The sequence below is a fragment of the Geotrypetes seraphini genome, chromosome 12, assembly GCF_902459505.1.
Source record: "Geotrypetes seraphini chromosome 12, aGeoSer1.1, whole genome shotgun sequence".
Lineage (NCBI taxonomy): Eukaryota > Metazoa > Chordata > Amphibia > Gymnophiona > Dermophiidae > Geotrypetes > Geotrypetes seraphini.
The window spans coordinates 111,817,648-111,836,514 of NC_047095.1; the positions used below are offsets into that span (position 1 = coordinate 111,817,648).

Genomic DNA, 18,867 nt, shown 5'->3' on the forward strand with positions numbered 1-18,867 from the left:
AATTATAAAACAAACGGAATAAGTAGAGGAGAAAGCTCTACTAAGTCATGATATAAGATGGTTGCTCAGTTATGCCTTGCTTTCTATCACACTGATAAATTTAAAATCTTAAAATACCATATGTACTCGAATATAAACCAACTCGAACATAAATTGAGGTAACCTTTCCCACCCCCCCCCCAAAAAGGAGGCCAAAAGGTTGACTCAAATAGAAACTGAGGGTGGGGGTTGTTAATATTCAACTGCAGTGCCTCGTCTTGCCCTGCCCAGCTCTACACCCTGTTCCCCCTCCCTGCTTCTCTGCCTCTAGCCCCCTTCACTCCCTCCCTTCGCTGCCTGTCTCTGCAAAGAGCCACCTTCCCTCCCTGCCAGGTTCTGCACCCTGTCCCCCCTCCGTCCCGATGCCTTGCAGGCCTCCAACGGGCCTACTGTGAGACCTGGTGGTCCAGAGGTGGCTGGGACAGGAGGGATCTCTTCCGCCTCCTAGACCTGTGGCAGGAGGGAATGTACTACTGGACCTGAGGAGGGGGGAGAGAGGGATGGATAGGAAGAGGTGATGCTGGATTCAATTTGAGGGGGAGGATAGGACAGACAGGAAGAGTTGCTGTGTGAGAGAAGCTGGACCAGCAGGGGGAGTGGAGGGAGTGAGAGAGAGATTCTGGAGAGACAGACTGGATCGGGGGAAGAGAAGAGAGATGCTAAAATATGAGGGGGGCTGCAGGAAGAGATACTGACTCAGGGGGGGGTATGAGTGGAAAGGGAGAGTGATAATGAGACAGAGTAAAAATGCTTTGCATGGAAGGAGTATAGGGACAGAGAGGGATAATGCTGAACAAAGAGGGGATAGAAACAATGCTGGACATTGGAGAGAAAGAGAAAAGGGGTATAGAGGGGCAATGCTGATTTCAGGGGATAGGGACAGAGGAGCAGATGCTGGACAAGGAAGATGCTGAATATAGGGGGATTTTTTTTTTTAATTTAGAGTTTCATTTGATGTTCTTCTGGATCCTCTTTGGGTACCATGCATCTGGTGTGGATCCCTTTTTCTGTATATCTAAATATACCTTTATACACATCACACAAAAGTACACACCTTCTTGGCACCGTATAGATTTATTCATATAAATACTGGAGTAATTTTATAAAATTTTGTGTGTAAAATAATTTATAAAATTACCTCATCATTTAGGTAACTGTTTCTTAATGTAATCCACCTGGACAATTAGGTTACAGGTGGAATATAAAAATAAACAAATCTAAACCCTCTTCTCTCTCTACCAGAGAACTGGAGTTGGGGGGGGGCACATTATTACCTCTAGAATCCTGTTCTTCTGGGGCTCATTGACTTTCCCAGCCAGGCAGCAATGTGAAAGTGCATTATGTATAATGAACTTATTGTTCTTGGCACTTGGCTCTTTGTAGAGTTTGGGACCTAGATAAACAAAGGAAAGAAGGCACAAGGAGAAAAAGAGAAAAACATTGTTAGCCCATTTTTCACATTTCCTCCCACCTTTCAGCCTATCAGTCCACTTATTGTAAAGTGGTGTCATAAGTACATCCATTTACCTTTTTAAATTAACTATGGCACCTAGAGCCCCACAGAAACTACATCCATGCACTTTCTTTTTCTCCAGCTGTTGACATGGCCTATGAAACCCATAATGATCTAGTGCAGTGATTCCCAAAACGAGAAAGCTGTCCAATGTCGGTCATCAGGGGGATAGCAGTGCTGGTCATCAGAGGGGTGGGTGGGGTGGAAGATAGCAGTGCCGGTTATTGTTGGGGGGTGGAGGATAACAGTCCCGGTCATCAAAGGGGGGGTGGTGTGGAGGATAGCAGTGCCAGTCATCAGGGGGAGGGTGGACGATAGCAGTGCTGGTCATCGGAGGGAGGGGGGGTGGAGGATAGCATTGTCGGTCATTGGAGGGGGTTGGAGGATAGCAGTACTGGACATCGGGGGGTGGGGATAGCAGTGCCAGTCATAGGGGGGGTGGGAGGTGGAGGATAGCAGTGCCGGACATCGGGAAGGGTATAAAATAGCAGTGTTGGTCATCGGGTGGGATGGGGATGGGAGGAAAAAAGCACCATCATCAAAAGGAGGCTCAAATATAAACCCATATTTTTGGTCCATTTTATTGGCCCCAAAATCCCGGCTTATATTCAAATATTTTTATTCTCCTGGCCTCAAAAATCCAAGCAGCCTTCATTCCCCTTGGGTCCAACTCCCATGATTCATCTTCCGAGTTGAAGTTCTATCTCAATCAACCTCTTGGGCTGAAGTCCAGATCTCACGCCAGGGCCCTTTCTCCTGCACATGTACACTCGTGGAACACTTAACACCACTGAGTATGACATGTTTCGCCAACAGGACTTACCTGTGTACTCTGGGATAGAAGCAGGGGACGAAGCGGTGGAGGCATTCTCCCAGTCACCTTCTCCATTCTGAGTAAAGAACAAACGACTTGGAGACATGAGGCCAGAAGGAGAGTTGGCTCTGCAAGAAGAAAAGAAATATACAAAAATACAGAATATCCAGCCCTACAAGAACAGAGAAAAAATGCTGACAAATGGACAGCACACTGAAGTCCTGAGTCACGAAAGAGGTTTCTTTTTCCAGTCTCAGACTGCAAGGATCTTTGCTTGCCAAGGGATGAGGGAGACAAGAGAGCAGGGCGCAGGGTCAAGGGAAGAGGGAAACGGAGTAAACAACAAAGCAGTAATAACTTACACTTCTCCCTCAGTATTCACAGGGGATAGGGGCAGAGCCGGACCGCGAATTGAGAAAAACTGTGAATAACAACTCATCCGGCTCTGACCCACCCCCACCTCCCTCCCGGCATCCTAGCCTTAAGTGGTGGTCTAGCAGGCATTCGGGGCAGGAGCGATCTTCCTATGCTCCTGCCCCGTGCAGATTGCCAATAGGAAATGACTGCCGTGAGTTCCTGGCAACCATTTCCTATTGGAGATCTACACGGGACAGGAGCGTAGGAAGATCGCTCCTGCCCCGAAAGCCCGCTAGACCATCAGGTAAGGCCAGGATGCCGGAAGGAAGGCTGGAGAGAGGCAGGAACGTGCTAAACTATGGGTTGTTTTACCACCCCCCCCAAAAAAAAATAGCAAATATGTGAAATTGCGAGTGTCGAAACCACAAATGGGGCGGGGGAAGTGTACTTTAAGGTTTTAGCCATTGCAATAAAACACTTTGCTGGTGCTGGATTTGTAAGAGAACCTAAAAATTTAAATTGCATCAAACTTGAAGAAAATGTGGCTGATCTATGGAAATAATGTAAGATGTACACCTCTAAGAGCACCAACAAAACATTCTAGAATCCCTAATTTCTACTGTGTGACCCGTTCATTTTGCAAAATCAAGGATAACGGGCCAGTCTGCCAGTATCTGGGCAGGGAGACCGTCTCCTTTCATGATTTTGAAGAGAAGACTATTTAGATTTATATTCCGTCCTCCCCAGAGAACTCAGAACGGGTTACAGGTTAACATTCATAGTGTTAACAGTATTGCATTACATAGGGTTATAGCTTACACTCATAGGGTAACAGTAATAGTACATAGGATCATGGCTTAACAATCAGGATGCACAATGTGGTAGTACAAACTAACAATAAACAAGAATGTGAGCTAGCTAATCACCCTCAAGCTCCTACCAAGAAAAGGATCTGGGTATTATCGTAGACAATACGATGAAACCTTCTGCCTAATGTGCGGCAGCAGCCAAAAAAGCAAACAGGATGCTGGGAATTATTTAAAAAGGGATGGTTAACAAGACTAAGAATGTCATAATGCCCCTGTATCGCTCCATGGTGCGACCTCATCTGGAGTACTGCGTTCAATTCTGGTCTCCTTATCTCAAGGAAAAGATATAGTGGCTAGAAAAGATTCAGAGAGCAACCAAGATGATAAAGGGGATGGATCTCCTCTTATATGAGGGAAGACTATGGTTAGGGCTCTTCAGCTTGGAAAGGAGACGGCTGAGGGGAGATATGATTGAAGTCTACAAATTCCTGAGTGGAGTAGAACGGGTACAAGTGGATCGATTTTTCACTCCGTCAAATATTACAAAGGCAGGGGACATTCAAAGTTACAGGGAAATACTTTTTAAAACCAATAGAAGGAAATTTTTTTCACTCAGAGAATATTTAAGCTCTAGAATGCGTTGCCAGAAGATGTGGTAAGAGCAGATAACAGCCAATTTTAAGAAAGGTTTGGACAAGTTCCTGGAGGAAAAGTCCATAGTCTGTTATTGAGAAAGACATGGGGGAAGCCACTGTTTGACCTGTATGGGTAGCATGGACTGTTGCTACTCCTTGGGTTCTAGCCAGGTACTACTGACCTGGATTGGCCACCGTGAGAACGGGCTACTGGGCTTGATGGGCCATTGGTTTGACCAGTAAGGCTATTCTTATGTTCTTATGAACAATACATGCCCAAGATTTTTTTAAAAAGGAAACAAAGATTTCAGATATCCATACCTATGGTACATAAGTGTCAAAAGGTGATTTTTGGATGATGGTATCTTATCATCGATCCTAAGAAAACCTTTTAATATTCATTTTCTTTATATTAATTGTGACTTGTGTGTAGAAAATGTATAAAACCTTTTATATTAAACTTTCAAAAACTAAGCCTTATAAAATATAAAATATCAAAAAAGTCAAAACAAAAACACACCTATATGCCATAGGTATGGATATCTGAGATCCTTTGTTTCTTTTTTTAAATCTCGGGCATGCATTGTTCATAGAGTTAAGTTTCCATGGTAGGAATTATAGTAGTTCAAGTTCAGGTTTATTTTGATTAATCACCTATATAAAACTTTCTAGGCGATGTACAATAAAATACAAGTTATAAAAAACATAATATCATATTAGTATTACAAAACATCCAAAACATAATCACAAGTAATTATTAATTAATTAAATAAATAAAGTAGAGAAGATTTCTCTTTACCTAAAAATTAACAAAACATAACAGGGGGGAAAGGGTTACAATATTTCTCTTAATAAAGGGAAAGAACATATGGAAGGGAAAGACAATATAAAGGGGGGAGAAAAGAAAGGAAATTAATCGTTAAAAGCATCGTTAAATAAAAAAGTTTTCAATAATTTTTTTGAAAGAAATAAGATCTTTTTCCTTTCTGATAAAAAGAGGAAGGGTGTTCCAGAGTTGGGGAGCTAGTACAGAGAACATATCATTTCTCCTTGTTCCAACAATTTTTAGTGAAGGGACCAATAATAAGTCTTGCTGGGAAGATCGAAGGAGTCGAGTTGTACAATAAGGGGTTATCATTCTAGATATGAATAATGGCGTATTGAACAATAGTACAATCTAACACAAATGTTCCATAGGAGTTGGACTAGATTTGGAAAACATGACAGATGTGACTGATACAATTAGATACCGTGACATACAATCTAACAGATATGTTAGGCAACGGAGGTAGATTTTTAAGGCTTTCCTGAAGTTTAGAAGGCCCTGAAGAGATCTGATGCGAGGGGGCAGATTGGTAGGAAATGGGAGTAAGATCTTTTTTCGAGCAGTTTGGAGCTGGAGGGCATGGCCTGGGGTTATTTCTAGTCGTATTTCATCTTGGGAGCATAGAGGCCTCTTGGGGATGTAGTGTGGAAGTTTGTGTGAGAAGTAGCTGGGCAGCATGTTGTGGAATCATAATAATACAGTGGTACCTCGGTTTACGAGTGCACCGGTTTGCGAGTGTTTTGCAAGACGAGCAAATCATTTGCAAAATCGGTGCCTCGGAAACCGAGCACGGCTCGATTTACGAGCGCCCCCCCTGCAATCCAGCACCCTTCCCCCCGCGATCCGGCACCCCCCCCCCCCAGACACGATTGGGCACCCCCTCCGTCGCTTCTTACCCTCATCCGGCACCAGCATGTCCTGTGCTTGATGCCGGTGCCCGAAAATCGGCTTCCTCTTCTGCTGGGGGGGGTGCCGGATTGCAGGGGGGACCTTCAGGGGGAGCAATGCCAGTTCTCGGGGGGGGGTGGGGGGGGGGTGAAAACACATATAAGCGAGTTTCCATTATTTCCTATGGAGAAACTCGCTTTGATAAACAAGCATTTTGGATTACGAGCATGCTCCTGGAACGGATTATGCTCGTAATCCAAGGTACCAATGTAATTTATTTTCTTGTATACCGCCCCACCAACAGTTCTAGGCGGTTCACAACAGAAAACTGAAACTTGCCAGCAGAAAATATAAATTTCAAAACACACTACTACATACAACCATCAATACAGCATTAATTAAAATACAATTTCAATGCATTACTCACAGTTAAAACATAAATAAAAAATTGAAATATAAAAACACCATCGTAGATATTAAGAGAATCAGCATTCATGTTTATCAAATAAGTAAGTTTTTAGTAATTTCCTGAAGGATTTATATGCTAGCACAGTGGGCCGACGTCAGAGCTGGGGAAACAGGGTCATGGGCCTGAAGGTTCTTTTGTTACTCTTTGGGGTTCCGGAATCCTATTCATGAATGCTATTCATTAGGATTCTAAATGAAATGTCGCTACTCCTTGGGGTTTGGCCAGGTGCTAGTGACCTGGATTGGCCACTGTGAGAACAGACTTGATAGACCATTGGTCTGACCCAGTAACGCTATTCTTATGTTCTTAAGTGATGGAAGAGACCTGTCTCCCAGAGGCTTCCCTTTCCTCCCAGAGGCCTGGTACGTTCTGCTATTTTCTAAACTATTTTTAATATTTTCCTTTTGTGGAGCAAAGAAAAATATAGCCCAATCTGTATCTCTAACCTTCAGATATACCCTGTCACTTCTGTTGCACAAATTAGTCCAGGCAAGCAGCAAGCACCTCTAATAGTATCTTCCCTCAAGCAAGCACCTTGGAAAGTAAGACTGCTTAAACACCAAAGGACTCTTTTCTTTTTTGGGGGGTGGGGGAGGGGGTGATTCTCACACAAAACATCACTAGGATTAGTTGCAGGAGTGTTGAAGTCCCAGATCCCTGAGTGGTCAATCATCCCTTAAGGATTTAGCTAGATATTCTAGGGCAGTGGTTCCAAACCCTGTCCTGGAGGACCCCCATGCCAAATCGGGTTTTCAGGTTAGCCCTAATGAATATGCAAGAGGAGATTTGCATATAATGGAGAGTGTGGCGCAGTGGTGAGAGCGCTACAGCCTCAGCACCCTGGGGTTGTAGGTTGAAACCCACGCTGCTCCTTGAGACCCTGGGAGAGTCACTTAATCCCCCCATTGCCCCAGGTACATTAGATAGATGGTGAGCGTAATGGGACAGACAGGGAAAAATGCTTCAGTACCTGAATAAACTCATGTAAACCGTTCTGAGCTTTCCTGGGAGAACGGTATAGAAAATTGAATATATAAATAAAATAAAGTGACAGGCATGCAAATCTGCTCCATGCATATTCATTAGGGCTAGCCTGAAAACCCAATTGGCCTGGGGGTCCTCCAGGACAGGGTTGGGAACCATTGTTTTAGAAGATGCTCTACCTCACCCACCTGGGTGATCTTGGTGACCTCTTCATGCTCAACATATTCCCAGAGGGCTCATTGGCAACAGTGGAGAGAGACAGTGTGGACTGAGAGTAGATTTTACTCAGCTTCGAGCCTGTGAAGAGAAGATCATTACAACAGTGAGAGACCATTTTATTGAGGGGAAAAAAAAAAGGTTAATTCTGCACCCATAAAAGGCAGTCTTCTCCCCCCACTAGTGATTCCTCAAAAGCAAATATACACCATCCAGTTCTTATTGTCCCCAGAAAAGAGGTAGGAAAAGGACTGCAGGGAGAAGAGGCTCTTTCAAACAGCACTTTTTCTACAGATAATCTAAAGTGATTTCAGACTATACTGGGCTTCTACTTAAGTCTAAAACAGTATTGAAGATGCTACTCAAGTCTCCCCACCAATGCTAAAATGCCACAGAGTGCTAAAATGCAGGGTGTTAAGAGGGATCTGGCTTCTCTGCAACTCTCTTTAGGTGATGAAAATCGGGAATTAATCAAGGCAAAACTGGCTACCAATTCAAAACTAATACACCAATACTAGTGGATACCAAAGTCTTCAAACCCTTATAGTATCAAAACAAAAAGAAATTAAATGTATAAGCACAGTGATGTAATAATATATTCATTCATAATACTGTGAAAATCTACAGACATGTTACATAGTTTTGATATTCAAACACTTAAAGGACAAGTGATAAAGACCACTATATATTTTTTTTAAATATGAGGGCTGACTGAAAAACAACAAGACTGCCTCTGTTTTTCTTTCCAAGAAGTAGACGTAGCAACATTATGCTGGTTCTTGTGAAGCTCATACATCGACATTTCCGAACCTGCAGTTGGACTGCCGTAGTCTTCATTGTTGGGTCACAGCGAGAGGAAGATTTGGTCATGGCAGATGAGGAAGACGTGTCTGAGAGGACGCCAGAGGTGTGATTTCATCTGCCATGACAAAATGTATGAAGTTCCTCCTCTCTCTGTAACCCAACTATATAAAGGCAAGCCGGTGGTTGATGTAGTGTATCTAGATTTCCAGAAAGCTTTTGACAAAGTTCCTCATGAGAGGCTTCTGAGAAAATTCATGGGATAGAAAGCAATGTTCAATTGTGGATTCAGAATTAAGTTATTGGACAGAGAGGGTAGGGTTAAATGGCCATTTTTCTCAATGGAGGAGGATAAATAGGGATCTGTACTGAGACTGGTGCTATTTAACTTATTTATAAATGATCTGGAAATTGGAACTGCGAGCGAGGTGATTAAATTTGCAGATGACACTAAACTGTTCAAAGTTGTTAAAACGCCTGCAGATTGTGAAAAAATGCAAGAAAATCTTAGGAAATTGAAAGACTGGGCGTCCAAATGGCAGATGAAATTTAATGTGGACAAATGCAAAGTGATGCACATTGGGAAGAATAATCCAAATCATAGTTACCGGATGCTGGGGTCCACCTTGGGGGTCAGTGCTCAAGAAAAAAATCTGGGTGTCATCGTAGACAATACGCTGAAACCTTCCGCCCAATGTGTTGTGGCAGCGGTGGCCAAAAAAGCAAACAAGATGCTAGGAATTATTTTTTAAAAATGGGATGGTAAGCAACATTAAAAATGTTACGATTCCTCTGTATCGCTCCATGGTGCGACCTCATCTTGAGTATTGCATTCAGTTCTGGTCTCCTTATCTCAAAATAGGTATATCTAATCTAGTTTGCGAGTTGCTTTATGCCTACATAGGTTCAAAGAGAAAGGGGACATTAAGCAGGAGGAGGAGAGGGAGGGGTGAACAGACCTCTACAGGGAAGCAAAGAGGAGATATTAAAAATACAGTTTACATTGGAGCAAGGGAGAAACCTTTGAGTTCGAAAAAGCTACTGATTGTCAATGGAGTATATCGTCTCGAAGAGAAGAGTCTTTAGTTTCTTTTGAAATCCGAGATAGAAGGGTTCCGTTTTGATGGTTGTTGGGAGACTGTTCCAGGTTTTTGTGCCGATGTAGGTGATGAGCGAGTTGAATGAGCACTTGTACTTTATTCCTTTAGGGGACGGGAGGATCAAAAGAAGTTTCATGATGTTTCTGGTTGAATTGGAAAGGAACTGATGAAAAGCTTATGAGAGATTCAGCTGAGTTTGCATGCAAGATTTGATATATCATGCATAACCCTTTCAATTTAATGCGTGCAGTGACTGGTAGCCAGTGAAGTTTTTTTGAATAGGGCGATATGGAGTCAAATTTTTTCACTAACAAAAAGGTTCAAAGAAGTGCGACCAAGATGGAACTCCTCTCGTATGAGGAAAGACTAGAGAGGTTAGGGCTCTTCAGCTTGGAAAAGAGATGGCTATGGGGAGATACGATTGAAGTCTACAAAATACTAAGTAGACCGGATACAAGTGGATCGAATTTTTACTGCATCGAGATTTACAAAGACTAGGGGACACCCGATGAAGTTAGAGTAATACTTTTAAAACCAATAGGAGGAAATCATTTTTCACTCAAGAGAATAGTTAAGCTCTGGAACACATTTGCCAGAGGATGTGGTAAGAGTGGTTAATGTAGCTAATTTTTAAAAAGGTTTGGACAATTTCCTAGAGGAAAAGTCCATCTATGGTGCGAGCTGCCACAAACTTGCCGTTTGCATCGACTTCGGCACTCTCTCTCACGTCACTTCTAGGCGCGGGTCCCGGAAGTGATGTCAAAGAGAGCACCGAAGCAGACGCGAGAAGAAAGTTTGTGGCTGCTGACGCTGAAGTTAAAAAGGTATGGAGTGTGTGGTAAGGAAGGGGCGTGCGGCAGGGGGAGAAATAGGAAGTGGGGGCAGAAAACAGGAGGGGTGCTAGCACCCCAAGGAAGACTGCATCCCCCCCCCCACTGCCTTCAGGTGAGGCGTGTATACATGTGTGTCTTTCTCTTTCTGTGACTTTTCTAGTGAGACATGTAAATATATCTGCCACCCAATCTCTCAGATTTCTGGTCATACCTCCCTCCAATTCCATTTAAACTTGTGATCAGCACCAAAGCCCCAGAACAGCCATTTGCAATGCACTAAAAAGATTATTATACAGCAGTACCCCTCAGTTCCACCTTACCCAGAAGGCCCCTGACAGGGCTGCGGGAGATGACAGAATCATCCCGGAAGTCTGTTTTTGGTCGCGCCTTCTTGACAGCTCGAACAGTAGTGGGTTTTTGTCGCAGGACCTTGTCTAGGTCATCCATCAACTTCAGCTGATGCCGGCGCATATACTCCTGCCGAGTGAACTCCCCGCGCCGAGTTCCGGCCACCACCTCCTCCGGTGGTTTTTCCTTTGCCTGCAGCTGACTGAGGAAGACAAAGGCTTGGTTAGGCACCTGAAATCCCCACTCATGAAAGGTACTCTACTGTGTTACATTATGGGATCTCTTATGGAGAGGAGGAGATAGTGGATGCTGCAGATAGGCAGAATGGATAGGCCATTTGGCCTTTAGCGGCCATCATATTTCTACGACAGATGTGGTGCCGTCAGAGCTGCCTGAAAGGCAGAACAACTCTGTATTAGCATAGCAAATTAGCTGAGACAAAACCCAGAAGCAGGTAGAAAAAAACTGAATCTTGTAAAAGGTATGTGTCTGAAGTAAAAATGCCAATTATTGAGACTTTAATAGCCATTAAAACGAATCCATGATTTTCTAATACAATCTCTATTTAACTACTGGTCTTTTTTAAGTAAATGCTATAAGACCCCCAAAAATGAGAGAGCTTGAAGGTGACTGTACACCTTATATTGAAGGTCACAAACTGGAGGTATTTTCGACTTCTTCTCATTCCTGTCTTTAGTGCCCCCAGTGCCTCCTTCCCATGTCCTTAGTGCCCCCAGTGCCTCCTTCCCATGTCCTTAGTGCCTCTTCCTGTCTTTAGTGCCCCCAGTGCCTCCTTCCCATGTCCTTAGTGCCCCTTTCTGTCTTAGTGGCCCCAGTGCCTCCTTCCCATGTCCTTAGTGCCCCTTCCTGTCTTTAGTGCCCCCAGTGCCTCCTTCCCATGTCCTTAGTGCCCCTTCCTGTCTTAGTGCCCCCAGTGCCTCCTTCCCATGTCCTTAGTGCCCCTTCCTGTCTTAGTGCCCCCCAGTGCCTCCTTCCCATATCTTTAGTGCCCCTTCCTGTCTTTAGTGCCCCCAGTGCCTCCTTCCCATATCTTTAGTGCCCCTTCCTGTCTTTAGTGCCCCCAGTGCCTCCTTCCCATGTTCTTAGTGCCCCTTCCTGTCTTTAGTGCCCCCAGTGCCTCCTTCCCATGTCTTTCGTGCCCCCAGTGCCTCCTTCCCATGTCTTTCGTGCCCCCAGTGCCTCCTTCCCATGTCTTTTGTGCCCCCAGTGCCTCCTTCCCATGTCCTTAGTGCCCCCAGTGCCTCCTTCCCATGTCCTTAGTGCCCCCAGTGCCTCCTTCCCATGTCCTTAGTGCCCCTTCCTGTCTTTAGTGCCCCCAGTGCCTCCTTCCCATGTCCTTAGTGCCCCTTCCTGTCTTTAGTGCCCCCAGTGCCTCCTTCCCATGTCCTTAGTGCCCCCAGTGCCTCCTTCCCATGTCCTTAGTGCCCCTTCCTGTCTTTAGTGCCCCCAGTGCCTCCTTCCCATGTCCTTAGTGCCCCTTCCTGTCTTTAGTGCCCCAGTGCCTCCTTCCCATATCTTTAGTGCCCCTTCCTGTCTTTAGTGCCCCCCAGTGCATCCTTCCCATGTCTTTAGTGCCTCCTTCCTATGTCCCTCTCACTGCCTTCTACACTTTGTCCCACCCCCACCCCCAAATCCTGCCTGCCTACCTTTCTCCCTTCCTAGCCAAAGCCAGCCTGCTGCCTCCCTGCCGCTCAAAAAAAAAAAAACCAAAAAAAAACAAAAAAAAAAAGCCTCCTTCCTTTTCCCCTGCTCTTACCGCCATGCTGCAGCTACTAAAGCCAACAAATGAAAGAACCTCCCTCACCCCAAGAAGTCTGCAAAGATTAGGGAAAAGAGATGAAGTCCAACTCCAAACTAAGCAGAAAATAAATTAAATTATAGAATTATTTTCAAGAGTATTAACCGGACAAGCCCTCAGTCACACAGCAACCTCTGGAAACTCCAGGGAAAAGCTGTCGCGAATTTACACCCAGAAAGGTGTTAACTGCGAAACATCCCCAGGCTTGCTCCGGATAATATTTGTGGTGCTTAACTAGTGCAAAATGTGCAATGTGTGAAAAAACTCAAATGAAAAAAACACACATTATCAAAATAAAGAAGGAATTCATCTCTTACCCCTAAGCTGGGGGCCAAACTGGAAAGTTAGTGTCCAAATCCAACCAAGCTCAAAAATACACAGGCTGTAAGAACTTAGCTTCTCCGTGTGTAATGGAAATGGTGATCCATAAGCAGTAAATGAAGTAAATGTCCAACGGACTCCGTTTCGGGGGTGAACCCCCTTCCTCAGGAACCGCACTGCTCGATGACTCTCAAGTTCGTGAATGAAGCAGGAAAGAAATGGCCATGTCAAAATAAATGGCCATTTCTTTCCTGCTTCATTCACGAACTTGAGAGTCATCGAGCAGTGCGGTTCCTGAGGAAGGGGGTTCACCCCCGAAACGGAGTCCGTTGGACATTTACTTCATTTACTGCTTATGGATCACCATTTCCATTACACACGGAGAAGCTAAGTTCTTACAGCCTGTGTATTTTTGAGCTTGGTTGGATTTGGACACTAACTTTCCAGTTTGGCCCCCAGCTTAGGGGTAAGAGATGAATTCCTTCTTTATTTTGATAATGTGTGTTTTTTTCATTTGAGTTTTTTCACACATTGCACATTTTGCACTAGTTAAGCACCACAAATATTATCCGGAGCAAGCCTGGGGATGTTTCGCAGTTAACACCTTTCTGGGTGTAAATTCGCGACAGCTTTTCCCTGGAGTTTCCAGAGGTTGCTGTGTGACTGAGGGCTTGTCCGGTTAATACTCTTAAATTAAATTATAGAATTATTTTCATTTTCTGCTTAGTTTGGAGTTGGACTTCATCTCTTTTCCCTAATCTTTGCAGACTTCTTGGGGTGAGGGAGGTTCTTTCATTTGTTAGCTTGTTATTGTACCTCCTCCATTTAGCGCAGCTACTAAAGCGACAGGAAGTCTTTCCGACTCAATTCTGACGTCGGAGAGGACGTTCTGGGCCAGCCAATCGCTGCCTGGCTGGTCCAGAACGTCTTCTCCGACTTCAGAATTGAGTCGGAAAGACTTCCTGTCGGCTTTAGTAGCTGCAGCATGGCGATAAGAGCAGGAGAAAAGGAGAGGCTTTTTTTTTTTTTCTTCGCGCGGACCGGCAGAAATTCAACCGGCGGTTGCTCTTCAGTTCAAAGGTGAGGTGGAGGGAGGGAGATGGCGGGGACTGCGCGATCTTGATTGCCTCACTGCGGGGACAAGTCCATTCACCGCTCAACAGCACTTAACTTTACAAAAGGAGACTATAACATGAGAAGAATGGTAAAAAAAAAAACCCCATAAACTTAAAGAAGCAGCTGTAAAGGTCAAAAATTTACATCCAGCGGGGATGTTATTAAAAAAAAAAAATCCAAAACCCAAAAAAGAATCCTGGAAGCACAGACTAGATATATTTCATGTATTAAAAAAGGAGGAAGACTGACATGGTGTGGTTAACGAGTCAGGTGAGGGAAGCTATTAGAGCCAAAGGAGAATCCTTCAGAAAGTAGAAGGATCTGACTGAAAATGATTGCAAACAGCACAAGGCAAGCTGGCAAGTCAAATGCAAGTCAAAGAGAGACCTTGAAAAGAAGATTGCACTGGAAGCAAAAACACAAAGCAAAAAGGTATATTAAAAGTAAGATATAGGAAGAGAATCGGTTGGGCCACTAGACAACTGAGGGATAAAAGGGGCTCTTGGGGAAGACAAGGCCATAGTGGAGAGATTAAATGAATTCTTTACTTTGGTCTTCACCAAGGAACATGTGGGGGGAGTTGCCAGTGCCAGAAATGGTATTTAATTCTGATGAAGCAGATAAATTCAAACAAATCTCTATAACATGGAAGATGTAATGGATCAATTTGACAAAGTGGACAGTACCAAATCACCTGGGCCAGATGGTATACATCACAGAGTGCTGAGAGAATTGAAAAATGAACTTCCAGAGCTATTGTTAGTAATTTGTAATTTTTCTCTAATAGTAATGGAAAGCTGAAAGGTGGCCAACGTGATGCTGATTTTTATAAAGTGTTCCAGAGGTGATCCGGGAAATTACAGATGTCATTGTCGAGCAAAATAGTAGAGACTATATAAAGAACAAAATGACAGAACATAATTATAAGCATGGATTAATGAGAGAAAACCAACACAGATTCAGTCAAGGGAAATCTTGCCACACCAATCAGGGTAAATGAACATTATATTACATTACATTAGTGATTTCTATTCCGCCGTTACCTTACGTTTCAAGGCGGATTACACAAGAATTGTTATGATGTTACGAAATACATTTGGTGGATTACAAGAGAATTGTCAAGATACTAGTAAATGTCTAATGAGTGGTTTGAATATTTTTGATTTGCTATGTAGATGGTGTTTCGGGTAAAGTTTGGGGGGGGGTCTGGTTATGTTATAAAGGTTTAATGTACTTTTTGAAGAGTAGGGTTTGTTCTTTTTTGAAGGTTTTGTAGTCTGTGGTCGAGGATAGCAGATTTGTGACTTGTATGTCCGGTTTTGCTACTCTGGTGGCTAGTAGGTTGTCGTACGTTCTTCTTCGTTTGACATTTTTGGTAAGTGGGTGTATGAATAGTGTGTGGGTTCTCCTGTGTCTAGTTGAGGTAGTTTGAGTTGAGGTAGTTTGAACATGTGGTTAAAGGTGAGCCAGTTAATACTGTATATTGGAATTTTAAAAAAGCAGTTGACAAAGTACCTCATGAAAGACTTCTGAGGAAATTAGAGTCACAGAATAGGAGTTATTGTTCTATTATGGATTAAGAACTGGTTGAAAGACAGAAAACAGAGTAGGCTTAAATAATCAATATTCTGAATGGAGAAGGGTAAATAGTGGGGTTCCCAGGGGTCTGTACTGGAACTGCTGGTTTTTAACATATTTATCAATGATTTAGAGATGGGAATAACTAGTGAGACAATTAAATTTGCTGACGACACTAACCCTCCCTTTTACTAAACCGCGATAGTGGTTAGTAGCGCAGGAAGCCACGCTGAATAGAGTTACTATGAGCATTGGGAGCAGCGTGGAGCATTCAGCGTGGCTCCCTGTGCTAATAACCGCTATCGTGGTCTAGTAAAAAGGGGGGAGGGGAGAATAAGTTATTAAAACATAAGAGGATTGTGAAAAATTGCAAGAGGACCTTGAGAGACTGGAAGATGACGTTAAATGTGATCAAGTGCAAAATGATGCATGTGGGAAAGAGGAACCCAAACTATAGCTATGTGATGCTGGGTTCTGTGTTAGGAGTCACTGCCAGGAAAACGATCTAGGTGTCATTGTTGAGGATACATTGAAACCCTCAGCTCAATGTGCGGCGGCTGCTCAAGAAAGCAAATAGGCTAAAGCAGCTAGGGCTCTCTAGCTTGGACAAGAGATGCCTCAGGGTTGATATGATAGAGGTCTATAAAATACTGAGTGGAGTGGAAAGGGTAGATGTGAATCGCTTGTTCACTCTTTCCAAAAATAATAGGACTAGGGGACATGCGCTGAAGCTAAGTAGTAGATTTAAAACAAACCGGAGAAAATATTTCTTCACACAGTGTACAGTTAAACTCTGGAATTCGTTGCCACAAAATGTGGTGAAATCAGTTAGCTTAGCAGGGTTTAAAAAGGGTTTGGATAATTTCTTAAAAGAGAAGGCCATAGGCCCTTATTGAGATAGCTTGGGGAAATCCACTGCTTTTATTCCTAGAATAGGCAGCATAAAATCCGTTTACTACTTGGGATCTAGCTGGGTACTTAGGACCTGGATTGGCCACTGTTGGAAACGGGATACTGGTCTTATGGACCTTCAGTCAGTCTCAGTATGGCAATTCTTATGTAATGTTCCTTAAATGTTCAACATATATAAATTCTGTGTTACATTTTCTCCTTATGGCACTTTGGTGCTTCATTCCTTGGCCATTCCCTGGGCATGGCTTCCTGTAGTGAGAGAGAGAGAGGAACCCATCCCTTCTGCTCTCTAGGGCTATCACTGTCTCTGTCAAAGTAAAATACAACAGTCCTCCAGTCCTGCTTACAACCCTCATATCTCCTGAAACTTATCGTCCCACTGGCAGGTAAATGAATAGTACAACACAATTCAAGCTGAACATGTTGTAATCTCCAAAATGTATAGTCTTCTTGCAACAGTTCAAAAGAGCAGAATACCAAGACAATTTTATACCCAGTTGGGCTTTGACTGATGGCTTCTGGTTAGGAGCTCTTTACTCTGCAGCCTTCCCATGAAGATTTAGCTCTGCTCCCGCTTCTTTTTTTTAAATAGGTTAGAGGGCTATTATAGCCCCATCCCCATCTTGATCCTGAATGGCCAGGGAATCTACCCCACCCTGTAAGCAATTAGCAGCAGCCTTTCCCTGCCTTGATTCTACTGCACCCAGCTCCTTCTCTTAAAGATTTATGTTTTCTGGCTTTTCCAGTTTATCCCATTTTATTTCTAGGGATTAAATCCTAGGGTTAACAGATCCTCTCCTTGAAGTTCCCTGGTTCAAAGTGACGGGATATATACCCCACCACAGCTTTCTAGACATTTTCCCAAGTATTTCACATCTTTTTTTCTATACACACACACAAAAAAAATCATATTAAATACAAATTGCAATTAGAATTTTTAAAAAAGAAAGAATTTGTTCACGAGCAACTGAAGATAACTTCTTAATATCAGTATTTTTAAATAGTGACAGGAAAATTGTTTTTCCGTATCTGTTATATTCACTGATCGTCACAGATGCACACATGCCATCGTACGTAAAGGAGACGGGAAGGACCAAGAGGAAAATCTGTAAGATTTAAGGTGCTGAAGTTTAAAGACTTTCGACGATTCATTACAATATGTTAGCATTCATGCTTAGATGAAAACAAAAACTGTGGATACAGATTAGAGAATGACACGGTGGCAGTTTACCCGCGGGTACTGCGTTTAGCAACGGGGAATGAAAATTAGCAGCCTCTGCGGGGGACGGGGACAAGGCCATCACCGCCCCGTGGAGCGGTGAATGGTATTGTCACCGCAGTGAGGCATAAAGGATCGTGCAGTCCCCGCAGCCCCCACCCGCCCTCCCGCATGCAGGCTCGATCGTTTAACCAGCTTCCTCTCTCCACCTCACCTTAGTTTGCCGGCTTTCTTTTTCGGCGACCGGAACGCTTTCAAAAGAGCCGTGCACGCGCGGCTGCTCAGTATTCAATCTTCTGCTCTGACCCAACCGGAAACAGGAAGTTGCAGCAGAGCAGAAGATTGAACTTTGAGCAGCCGCGTGTGCGCAGCTCTTTGAAAGTGTGCTGGTCGCCGAAAAAGAAAACCGGCAAACTAAGGAGAGCAGTAGCGTACCAAGGGGGGGGGGGGGGCGGGAGGGGTGAAAAAGGTAATGGCGCCAGGCCTTGGAGCACCGAGGCAGACTGCTTCTCCCCCCTCTCAGCCGAACCCCCGCTCACCCTCCTATCTCTCCCCCCCCAAGTGAACCTTTCCGACCCTCCCAGCGAAAGCAGCAAATCTCCCTCCAGTAGCGTCGGCTTTCTCCTCCCTCTGCCGCATCACTGATGATGTCATCAGTGACGCGGCAGAGGGAGGAGAAAGCCGCGAAGGAGGTTTGCTGCTCTTGCTGGGAGGGTCGGAAAGGTTCACGGGGGGGGGGGGAGATAGGAGGGTCAGCGGGGGTTCGGCTGGGAGGGAGGAGAAGTGGTCTGCCTCGGTGCTCCATTACCTTTTTCGGGCAGCAGCAGCGTTTACAATTCGCTGCTGTTGCCGGCTTCAGGCCTTGTTCTCTGCCGGGTCCTGCCTACTTCCTGTTTTCATGAAGACAGGACCCGACAGAGAGGAAGGCCTGAAGCGGGCAACAGCAGTGAATTGTGAATGCTGCTGCTGCCCGATGAAGTTCAGGACATCAGGACATCGGGGAAGGAGCAGGGAGAAATCGGCTGCTGGCTTGGGGGTGAGGGTAGGGAAAGAATCGTGGAAGTGGAGGAATTGGCACGATGGCTTTGTGGGGGCTAGGGGGAGAGAGAAAGAAAGGAAAAATAAAGAGGGGGGCAGGGGGAGAGAGAAAGAAAGGCAGAAATAAAGAGGGGTCAGGGGGAGAGAGAAAGAAAGGCAGAAAGAAAGAGGGTGACCAAGGGGAGAGAGAAAGAAAGGCAGAAATAAAGAGGGGGTCAAGAGGGAGAGAAAG

The 18,867-nt window shown here is 44.3% G+C and overlaps 1 protein-coding gene across 2 annotated transcripts in view; it reads right to left on the reverse strand.

Annotated features, from left to right (window-relative positions):
- CAMSAP3 (calmodulin regulated spectrin associated protein family member 3) overlaps positions 1-18,867 on the reverse strand; it is a 198,659-nt gene that overhangs the window by 672 nt on the left and 179,120 nt on the right. For both annotated transcript variants that reach the window (XM_033916157.1, XM_033916158.1), the window contains 4 exons: positions 10,605-10,834; positions 7,523-7,631; positions 2,376-2,494; positions 1,314-1,432 (listed from right to left, as the gene is read on the reverse strand). In XM_033916157.1, coding sequence (XP_033772048.1) covers positions 1,314-1,432; positions 2,376-2,494; positions 7,523-7,631; positions 10,605-10,834 — 577 coding nt within the window. The remainder of the gene's footprint in view (positions 1-1,313; positions 1,433-2,375; positions 2,495-7,522; positions 7,632-10,604; positions 10,835-18,867) is intronic.